At 38.1% G+C, this 11,020-nt stretch overlaps 2 protein-coding genes across 2 annotated transcripts; both read left to right on the top strand.

Annotated features, from left to right (window-relative positions):
* Nucleotides 1-698: 698 nt before the first annotated feature.
* LOC101295455 (xaa-Pro aminopeptidase 1-like) lies at nt 699-3,932 on the top strand. Its single transcript, XM_004306955.1, has 4 exons — nt 699-794; nt 886-1,745; nt 3,483-3,635; nt 3,720-3,932. Exons 2-4 carry the CDS (start codon nt 1,719-1,721, stop codon nt 3,732-3,734), a joined length of 195 nt encoding a protein of 64 aa, XP_004307003.1. The 5' UTR covers nt 699-794; nt 886-1,718; the 3' UTR covers nt 3,735-3,932.
* A 1,685-nt stretch (nt 3,933-5,617) lies between these two features.
* LOC101297682 lies at nt 5,618-10,908 on the top strand. The gene is made up of 4 exons (XM_004308473.1): nt 5,618-5,757; nt 8,956-9,201; nt 9,301-9,376; nt 9,870-10,908. The coding sequence occupies exons 1-4, from the start codon at nt 5,618-5,620 to the stop codon at nt 9,930-9,932; spliced, it is 525 nt and encodes a 174-aa protein (XP_004308521.1). The 3' UTR covers nt 9,933-10,908.
* The last annotated feature ends 112 nt before the right edge of the window (nt 10,909-11,020 follow it).

Below are 11,020 nucleotides of genomic sequence, written 5' to 3' on the forward strand. Positions count from 1 at the left end.
CCCCCCCCCCCCCCCCCCCCAAGTTTTTGAAAAATGTCAATTAATGTTATGCTATTAGTAAGATTGTACGATTATTATTATAATTGACACCCCCAAAGTTTTTGAAAAATATCAATTAATAATATTCTATCAGTAGGATTGAATGGTTATGATTATACGGTCTAACTTCCTTTCTATATAATATTATGTCATGTTTTCATTGCCTCTTACCATATGGATCCATTGCCACCATTAATTAGGTATTAACTAATCATTTTACATATATCTAAATTTTCAATACACATATATGTCGTTACATGGACATAAATGAAGCGTTACCACGAATAATTATGTTTAAAGATTATGAAAAACAATAATATTACTTTTAATTAAAACATAATTTTATCAAACGTTTTAAAATTATTATATATCCTTTTCGTTCATTATATTTCGGCACCCTGAACCAACAATTCTGGCTCCGCCATTGTCTGTCGTCCGGCCGTCTCCCGACGCAAGGCTGGTGTCTACGGCTTCCTATTGGCCTCATGATCCTCCCTGTGATTCCAGCTTGAAGAGTGGAGCTCCGGTGAGAGAGAAAAGGAGGAGAGAAGGCGATTGTGTTTCCGATCGAGTCTCTGATTCCGGCAGCGTCGAAGCCTCTCACTTGTGTGGTTAGCTTCCTCTCTATGTCAGAAGCCTTTATATGTTGTTGGTTTGCTGAGATGAGAAGTCGGTACAGAGGATTAAGCAGAGGAAGGTCTCTGCGTTTTCCGGCGAGTTTCCATGGTTTCCGGCGACGTTTGGTTTCGACTCAGGTATCAATCTTCATCTACTCGTCGAGCTCTACCTGTTTATATGCTTGAAATTGAGTTTTGTTGAGTTTAGAGGAAGTTGGATTTTTGGCAGAGGAGGACTGCCGTGCTCGGTTTCTGTTCACGGCGGCGGCGGTGGTGCTTCCGTCTGTGTTTGGTGGTTTCTAGTTTTTATGAATTCTTGAGCATGATTGTGACTGCTATACATGTTGGAATTAGATGAATTGGAGGATTGTGTTGTGTTATTTGGAATGAAGGACAGTAGGAAATTGTTGATGTGGCTGTGATTTAGTATACAGTAATTGAGAATTGGAGGGGTTGGATGATGGGGAAGTTTTCTGTACAAGTATGATTTGCTGTGTTTGATACGTTTTGGATGTGGTTGTTATACATATTAGAACTACAGAAATTTGGAGAAGCTGAGTTATTATTCACGTCGGCTGTAATAGTGGTTTGGTATTTATGTAGTGATTTCTAGTCACTAATAAAGTTGCAGAGTATGAAATAGGTTTTGTATGGAGTTGTATATAATTGAAGTCCTGAAATAGAAGGGTCGGGTGATGGAGGTGGTTGATTTGTGTATTTGATTAATACAGAGAGCTGTTTTGGTATTTTGTGTAGTGAAGAAGATATAGTTTAATTAAGAGATGAGATGGAGGATGCAGATTGACTTTGGTAATAAGGATGGAAAGTTGAATTAGGTACTCGTTATTGATCAAGAAGATGTTTAATTGAAGCTATTTCAGAAAGCTTGAGAATTTGGGTGTCCTTAGCAATTTCAAGGATAAGGATTTGCCGACTGTATTAAAGTGTTTGCCAACTTTATTAGAAAAAGGATTTGGTACAAGGATCGAGTAACTATCGACATTTCAAAAGCAGAAGGATAAAGATTTCAGAAGCGTGTTGCAGAGTTACTAATTTTAGTTAATGTCGGAGCTAGCGCTTGGATTCCAGGTAGGGTCTCTCGGGGAACCTTTCTTTAAATTAATAATTACATTATAATTGAAATAGATGTTTTGTGTGGCATTGATTGGTTAATTGTTGATTGTTATCATTTTCGTTTTCGATAAAGTATGTGTAATCGGTGATTTATATAATTAATGTTATCGTTTTCCATAAAAGCATGTATTGAATGATATATTATGAGTATTGATATTTGTTGCATTCATAATACATTGTGAGGAATTGTGAGATTAGTGAGATTAATGATTATGGAGAGATGAGAATGAGATCGAGAGAAAGAATACATTTTGTGTAGTTGAGTTTCCTCATGGGTTGTCCATGAATCCATGTCAGCCCACGAGTGCACTAATAGGGGAATGCAGGCCCCATCGACGGCGGACGTCAATAAAATGATCTAATCGGGTTTCGGGTTTGGAGACCATGAGTATAACAAGACAACTAACAAAAGAGGTACAAGTGGTGAGATATTACTGATTTGTTAGGTCATTTAGTGGAGATATCTACACGGTATGGGACGTGTAGGCTCATATGTCTTTGATGTATGGACTAATAAGCCAGTAATCGGGTGGAGGGAGTTCATTTGCATATATGCATCGAATTGTGTCGTCATTTATATGAAGTGTTGTTTGATGTTAATAACTTGATTGTGTAACATAGTTAAGTATAACCTAAGAGGTTTGGCTCTACTGAGCGTAAGCTCACCCCTATAGATTTCTTGTTCAGGTTCGTACGAGGTACGACATGTGGTTCTAGAAGACTAACTGTGACGTTAGCTTACGTGTACAAGAGTCGAGAAGTGAAAGATTAGAACTGAGATAGATCCACAAGCCTTGTTTTGTCTTTGTAATTGTTTTTGTTATTATAAACGTTTTATTTTATTTTATTTCGAGAAAAGTATTTGAAATTTGTTCTATTTTCTTTTACTTTTCCCGCTCATGCCTCGGGTTCGGCGTCAGGTGCTTGGAAACCACCAACACCGGGTTTGGGGTGTGACACGTCGTCGCTTGCTCTCTCTCTCTGCCGTCGTCGCTCGCTCCACCTCCCTCCTCCGTCGCTCGCTCTGCCTCCCTCCTCCGTCGCTCCCTTTGACTCCCTCCACCGTCGTGAGCTTTGCCTCCCTCCGCCGTCGTTGCACTCTATTTCCCAAAAGCCCCCCACTTTCTCCATCCGCAGCTGCACCTCCATCTCCGCCGCTTCCGACTCCTCCGACGTCAAGCTCCGAGCTCTCCAGAACCTCTTCCCCGGCGTCGGCATCGACGCTTACATCATCCCCTCTCTCACCAGGTTTAAAACTACGTTGTTTTGATACCATGAGAGTTTGTGTTTTGATTTTGCTGGTTTTTGAGCTTTTAGCCTCAGAAAGTTTCGAGCTTTGTTTCGATTTTATTTGCTGTTGGAAATTTGGATTCATTTCCAGCTTGGTGTGAAATGCTAGTTGTGATTTGTATAGTTTTAGTCTTTGTGGCGTTGTTTCGAAAACTAGGAGCTTTGGTTTTACTCTGTGATTGAGATTCTAAGTTTGAGAGTTATGATGTGCTACTGACTGTTGAGGATTAAATCAGCCATGTTTTACTGTTTTTCGGTAATGAGATTGTGAAATAAGAGCTCATTGGAGCTCATTTTTGTGGTTTGATTGCATTGGCTGCTAGCTTGTGTTTATTCCCTTTGAATTATAGTTTTGAGATTGAATCTCACTTTTGTGTATGTTCTTGTGATTATTGAATATAGGTCTTAAGTTTTTGTTATGGACTTCGGAGCGAGTTCATTGTTAAATGTTACATGAGGAGGACATTTATATCGGGTTTCACTGGGAGTGTAGGCATTGTTGTTGTCACCAAAGATAAAGCAGCTCTTTGGACAGATGGGCGCTCTTTTCTTCAGGTGTGTAAATATTGAAAGTTGATTTTCACTCTGGTTTTATGATTTGGATTGAAGTTGATAAGATTTACTCTATTCTATTGTTAGGCTGAAAAGCATTGAAGGCATATTGTTATGCTTGGCTGAATTAGAAGAAGCAGATTGGAGTTGGTATCCATCAAAATCTCTCCCACCAGCTTTTCAACCGGATGACCATACTGAACTTAGTTTGGTGCATAGCAATATTGATCACCGCTGAACTTAGTGAACTCTTTTTCAGTGTTGGAACTTGGAAGACTTGCAAGAGAAGTACTTAACTAGAATCATCACCTTTCATTATAATCAGTGATTGGTGCAGATTAGTTCATGGAAGAAGATGTCAGATAGACTCATAGACCAATTTACTAGTGTTTCTTATCAAATATTATGTATCATTTCAAATTTTCAATGAAGAAACCTTTCACAATATGAATGTTTATGCTGCATTTTGATTTCATAGGTTTGAATTTATGAGAGAACTGAGACCAACAAACATTGCAAGTAATGCAAGTAATTTAAAACTGAATAGAGATGGAGCAAAAACATAGAATGCAGTTTCATTTTATCTGAAAATGACACTATTATCTCAAATTTACCATCTGAAAACTATACAAAATGTTGTCATAGGCTTATAGCCACTATACAAAATCTGCAAGACATAGGCTCATAGCCACTATACAAAATCTGCAAATTTGTCCATGCTGCAATAGATTGAACAAAATGCACCTATCAGCTGTACAAAACAAGCCAATTTTCCCAACAGCTATACAAAATTTGCAAGACATAGGCTCATAGCCACTATACAAAATCTGCAAATTTGTCCCTGCTGCAATAGATTGAACAAAATGAACCTATCAGTTGTACAAAACAAGCCAATTTTGCCAACAGCTATACAAAATGACACTACAAATCTGGCCATATGTCCCAAAATCTGATTGAACATGTGCTTGTGAGTTTGGTGCAAAGGAATCTTCAGAAGACATCAACGACATCTGGTTTGACATATTCGAATCATTCAAATGTAGTAATACTAGTAATATAATTAGATAACAAAAAAAAAGGTAGGNTATATATATATATATATATATATATATATATATATAGCAAACACACACACATTATAAGGATGACAGAGTAGTCATATATCAACCATCATAGGAGAGTGGATGGGTACCTGTAAGTGATAGTAATGGAATATTTATAGTAATGAATCCTTTTGCATACTACAATTTTTTCATACTCTTTTTATACAAAGAGCAAAGAGTGAATAAACATTATACCTGAGATAATTGTGAAAAAGGTAATGAAGATTGACTATATAACTCTATGCTAGCAGCATCGTTTGAAATCCCAATGACCTATCAATAATTTAATAATATCAATAACCAATATATCTGAGATGCCTATTATACCTATTATACAAACTGTCACAAGTTAATCAATAAAACTGTCAAGTCAATCAAACTGTCTTTGTTGCTTTCTCCCACAGACTTTTCCATTCTTAAGACCTATATTCAACAATCACAAGAACATACACAAAAATGAGATTCAATCTCAAAACTATAACTCAAAGGGAATAAACACAAGCCAGCAGCCAATGCAATCAACCTACACAAATGAGCTCCAATGAGCTCATTACCGAAAAACAGTAAAACTTGGCTGATTTAATCCTCAACAGTCAGTAGCACATCATAACTCTCAAACTTAGAATCTCAATCACAGAGTAAAACCAAAGCTCCTAGTTTTCGAAACAACGCCACAAAGACTAAAACTACACAAATCACAACTAGCATTTCACACCAAGTTGGAAATGAATCCAAATTTCCAACATCAAATAAAATCGAAACAAAGCTCAAAACTTTCTGAGGCTAAAAGCTCAAAAACCAGCAAAATCAAAACACAAACTCTCATAGTATCAAAACGACGTAGTTTTAAACCTGGTGAGAGAGGGGATGACGTAAGCGTCGATGCCGACGCCGGGGAAGAGGTTCCGGAGAGCTCGGAGTTTGGCCTCGGAGGAGTCGGAAGCGGAGGAGATGGAGGTGCAACTGCAGATGGAGAAAGTGGGGGGCTTTTGGGAAATAGAGAGCAGCGACGGCGGAGGGAGGCAGAGCGAGCGACGAAGGAAGGAGGCGGAGCGAGCGACAAAGGAGGGAGGCGGAGCGAGCGACGACGGCAGAGAGAGAGAGAGCGAGCGACAATGACAGAGAGAGAGAGCGATGGCGGAGGGAGGCAGAGCGAGCGATGGGTTAGAGAGAGAGTGCGGGGGCGACGACAGTAGAGAGAGAGAGGGTTGTGGTTCGATATTTTGGGGAGAAGAGAGAGAGGTAAATTGGGTAGATGTGAAATAGGGTTTAATTTTAACTAGAAAGATCTCAGCCATTGGTTGAAAATAAAAAGCTGAGATTGATTCATGAGGAAATATAAGGACCCTCTCATGAGGAGAGGATTCAGATTCGTCTTATTGGGGGCATCAATGACTAAAAGAAGCTACTTGGGATATCAACCTCAATACGAAATGCATCATCTACGTTACATTACCAAGTTATCGTCGAAATTTCGAGGACGTAAATTTTTTTTTTTTTAAGGGGGGTTTGTAATGACCTAGTCTTAAACTAAATTTCATTACGAAAATTGTTTTCCTTATTTTAATGGTTTTCATGCTCTGGTTGTTTTATTTGTTTTTTTTATAAAAAAAATCTCTGGACTGATTTTTTAAATTCATCCACCACTTTAGTCATACCCTAAGGTCAAGGTGTGACAGGTTTAGAGTTTGGTGGCCGCGCTAGAGAGCTGCGGCCTTAGGGTTTTTTTAATACTGTTTGGTGTAATATTAAACAGGTTAAAAACACAATTGGCTAGTGTGAAACTTACACATCTCTTACTTAATACACCATCCACCAACTTTTTTATTTTAACGTTTTACTACAAACATAGCCCCAAACTTCCTAAATTATCCTCGTTCACCATACATGTATATTCAATAAATAAGAATCTTCAACCACAACTACACTCTCTTATTTTATTTTATTTTATTTTATTTTTTGTTTCCCTTAGCTAGGAAGTGATTAAGAAAACTATGTTTCTCCTTCATCAAAGTTATCATCTCTCCTGGGACACTAGTCGCACTACCCGACCTAGGTTATTGAGATTGTTGAGGGCTTAAGGCTGACTTATTAGTCACCTGATTATTATGATTGTTAATTGACATTCTCTTATACGTTGATTATATCCATCAATTAGTTCTTACTTCTATCTGTTGTTTGATTTCGAAGGCAATGAGATCGTCATCTAAGAAAAAAAAAAAAAAAAAAAGGAACCCAAAGATAGTTATGGGTTATGGCATGCGAGCATGAGAACAAAAACAATATGCATTCGAAAATCGATTAAACCCTCCGCATTTACACAGCTTCATGATTAACTACTAGAATAAAGGACTTAGGCGACGAAAAACATTTTTGTCGCCTAGGTAAGTGGTTAGGCGTTGAAAACTTCATTCGTCGCCTAAAATCACTTAGGTGACGAACCAAATAATGGTTTGTCGCCTTAGATTACTAAGGAGACAAAAGAAGGACTTATACTATTTTCGTCGCCTTGGTAGACATTAAGGCGACGAACATATTGTTTCGTCGCACGTTTATCTTAGGTGACGAAAGTAGTTCTTAAGCGATGAAAAGTTTTCGTCGCCCAAGTAAACTCACTTTATAATCTCATCTTTATGAACCAACTATATATAGGAAGCAATATTTTCAAAAATCTTGTGAAATAGGATGTGATCGGTATAATGAAATACGGCTATAGTTGAAAAATCACATATTTCCGGTAGCGTTTGATCCCTGATAGAAGCGGTCAACCCCATTTACACTTATACTTCCCTAAGGGGAGTCTTATCGTCGAGAGGTGAACGTCCCTAAATTTTTACATAGGTGGTTAGATCTCATCAATGTGAGAGTTTTGTGTGTCAAAGAATAAACCAAACTAAGCCATATAGGGGTATGTAAGAGCGTTTTCGTGTAATAAGTGGCGTTGGTTTAAGTTTGACCGTGTGGATCGAGACCCAAACCTTATACAAAACAGGTGAATTTTTTTTCATAGCCATATTTAAGTATACTGATCATATCGTACGGTTGAATTTTCATTTTGTGAAATTTAGCCATCGGAACCACAACGTGCCTACTAATGTGGTATAACTTGTTTAGTATGTTATATGTAAGTGTACATATTTGTGAACCAACTATATATAGGAAACAATATTTTCAAAAATCATGTGAAATAGGATGTGATCCGTATGATGAAATACGGCTATGTTTGAAAAATCACATATATCTGGTAACGTTTGGTCCTCGATAGAAACGGTCAACCCCATTTACGCTTATGCTTCCCTATGGGGGGCCTTATCGTCGGGAGGTGAACGTCCCTAAATTTTTACATAGGTAGTTAGATCTCATCAATGTGAGAGTTTTGTGTATGGAAGAATCAACCAAACTAGGCCATTATAAGGGTATGTAAGAGCGTTTTCATGTAATAAGTGGCGTTGGTTTAGGTTTGACCGTGTGGATCGAGACCCAAACCTGATCAAAAACAGATGAATTTTTTTCATAACCGTATTTAAGTATACTGATTATATCGTGCGGTTTAATTTTCATTTTGTGATATTTAACCATCGGAACCACAACGTGCCTACTAATGTGGTATAACTTGTTTAGTAGGTTATATGTAAGTGTACATATTTGTGAACCAACTATATATAGGAAGCAATATTTTCAAAAATCATGTGAAATAGGATGTGATCAGTATGATGAAATACGACTATGGTTGAAAAATCACATATATCTGGTAACGTTCGGTCCCCGATAGAAGCGGTCAACCCCATTCACGCTTATGCTTCCCTATAAGGAGCCTTATCGTCGGGAGGTGAACGTCTCTAAATTTTTACATAGGTGATTAGATCTCATCAATGTGAGAGTTTTATGTGTAGAAGAATCAACCAAATTAGGCCATATAAGGACATGTAAGAGCCTTTTTGTGTGTTGTAGAGTAGCTCTGACGACGAAATTGATAATTTAGTCGCCTAATAGCTAAATTTGGGCGGGTAGATAAAAAATTTGGTCTACTTCAGCGACGAAATACTTCACCTTTGTCGCCTAAGTCTCAAAATTTCGGCGACAGCGTTTTACGCTCAAAATTTGGCCCAAAATTTAGACCCATTTTTCAAAACTAGTTTGGGCTTCCGGGGGACGAAATTTTCGTGTGATGGTCGCCCAGTGTAGATTACTAAACCAAAAACTCACTCAAAATCCCTAAGTGAAATAGGATCGCTCGGCCTCCCAATTTGCTTCCTCTCTACTATCGAACCCGATCCTTCCTCCCATTCCCTAATCGGTCTCCACCCAATCCCTAATCGATCTCCACCTTCATCTCTCCTCCCATCTGCGCCTCTCTCTTATCTCTCCTATGAAAGGGTCAGTCTCCACCCTCAGACTCTCCTGAGTCTCCTCTCATCTGCGCCTCTCTCTCATCCCACCAAAAACCTAAATCGATCCATAAGAAGGTGAGGGTTTATGGTTTCTTTCAGTTACTTTTAGGGATTATGGTTTATGGTTTCTTTCAGTTTATAGTCGATTCATAAATTGGATTTTGGATTTTGTAGGTTGAGGCTGAGGAGCAGCCTGAGATTTTCGTGGCTTTTTGGCTTCTGCTGTTCCCTTCTTTGCAACGAGATCAAGGTATAAACATATATATGAAACTGTTTTCTGGATGGTGTGTGTGTGTTTTCTGGATAAGGGGCAGGGGGTGTTTTCTAGATGGTTTATGAAACTAAATATAGCAGCACACTTTACCTGTAATTGTAGCAATCTAGTTGTGAGACCCCGCATAATTAAAGTATGTTATTTGGTGTTTGGGAGATTTGGAGAAAACGATTTGGGAATCTTATTGTACTAAAGCAAGTGACTTCTTGTGAAAATAAAGTTTGAAGCCTTCATTAGTCGAAGAGGTTTCTTTGCTACCAATTTATTTTAGTCTCTTTCTTTTAAGGATTAAGCTTGTTTAGTACACATATATGTTGCTAGACCATTAGACTGGTCAAACTGAATGAAAAGGGAAGAAGGGTGATATAAGTTAGAGACGCGTCCTTCACCCGTGAGAAACCGCCTCTGTCCTTTGGACCTTCTCTCCTTTGTTCTCTACACTTATCAAATGTTTTCCTCCTTGGTGAAGCAATCTTTCAGTAGCCAAAGTGACACACAACATAGCCAAATTTGTCTGGTTAATCACTTCTGAATTGAGAGAAAGTTGCAAGTTGAGAATCAGTTGTGAACTTGTTCCTGTCAGCCAATTTCGACGGCTGAAGTTGCTCTTCAGATGACCACGACTTCTTCATGAAAGTTTCTGGAAATCGGGTCTACTATGCTGTGCTAAAATTTGATGATGATCCAACGGTTATATTGCCCTCAATTAAGGTAAAGCCATCTACTGTACTGGGAAGAATCCTGTTTTGATGTATAGTTCCAATTCCGATTCTAATTCGAGTTTATGTTCCTTTCTCCTACAAATTTAGTTTCTCCTTGATATGGGTCATGTTTCCCCATCGGCGTTGAGTTAATATCATAAAGTTTTCATCGCCTTGAGTTTACATTATTGATTCGGCAATTGGTAAGTCTTGGCTCAATCTATTGAATCTCATCCTTTCTAGTTCAATCTTCATATAGAATCTTAAGTTTTGTAATCATAAACATATAAGACTTGGTCCCTTCAAGTAATCTGATATCAAACCCTTGTTAAGGTTTATTCATCCTTAGTGTTTATTCATATCAAACCATACCTTCTAGACTTTTATTTATCAAACCCATATGTGTCAGGACCTACCCCAAATTTCACCCTGAAACCCGAAGTAAATCCTGCGGGGACCACCTCGAATGAAAGTTTACCGAAAATTCAACATAACCTCTCTTGAAAATGGACAACCTTTCCTAATAATACCTGCAAACACTTCTGAAAATCTAAATCCAACTTTCAACTTCTGGAGCCTTCGTGCTCCCCAAATCACAACACCTCCCAACTTATTCATTAATCTAAATATAATCTTAAATCAAACAATTCATTGGTTCAGAGCAACTCTAAAAGGAATAAAAGAGACAGAAACACAAATAAGCGAAAGCTATAATACGAACTATGTCTTGACTCCAAGTACGTTCGACCTCAACTAAGCTAACCTGCAAGCTGGGTATTTTTAAAACGAAAGGCCCAAGGGAAAACATTTGAAACCGTTAGTGAGTGGACAAAACTGAATTCAATAAAAATATTTATGCATTCCTATTTATTTTCCATAGAAATTATGCTGCATGCAACAAGCTCAAAATCTCTCAACT

Source organism: Fragaria vesca, linkage group LG7 (genome assembly GCF_000184155.1).
Source record: "Fragaria vesca subsp. vesca linkage group LG7, FraVesHawaii_1.0, whole genome shotgun sequence".
In the NCBI taxonomy this organism is placed as follows: domain Eukaryota; kingdom Viridiplantae; phylum Streptophyta; class Magnoliopsida; order Rosales; family Rosaceae; genus Fragaria; species Fragaria vesca.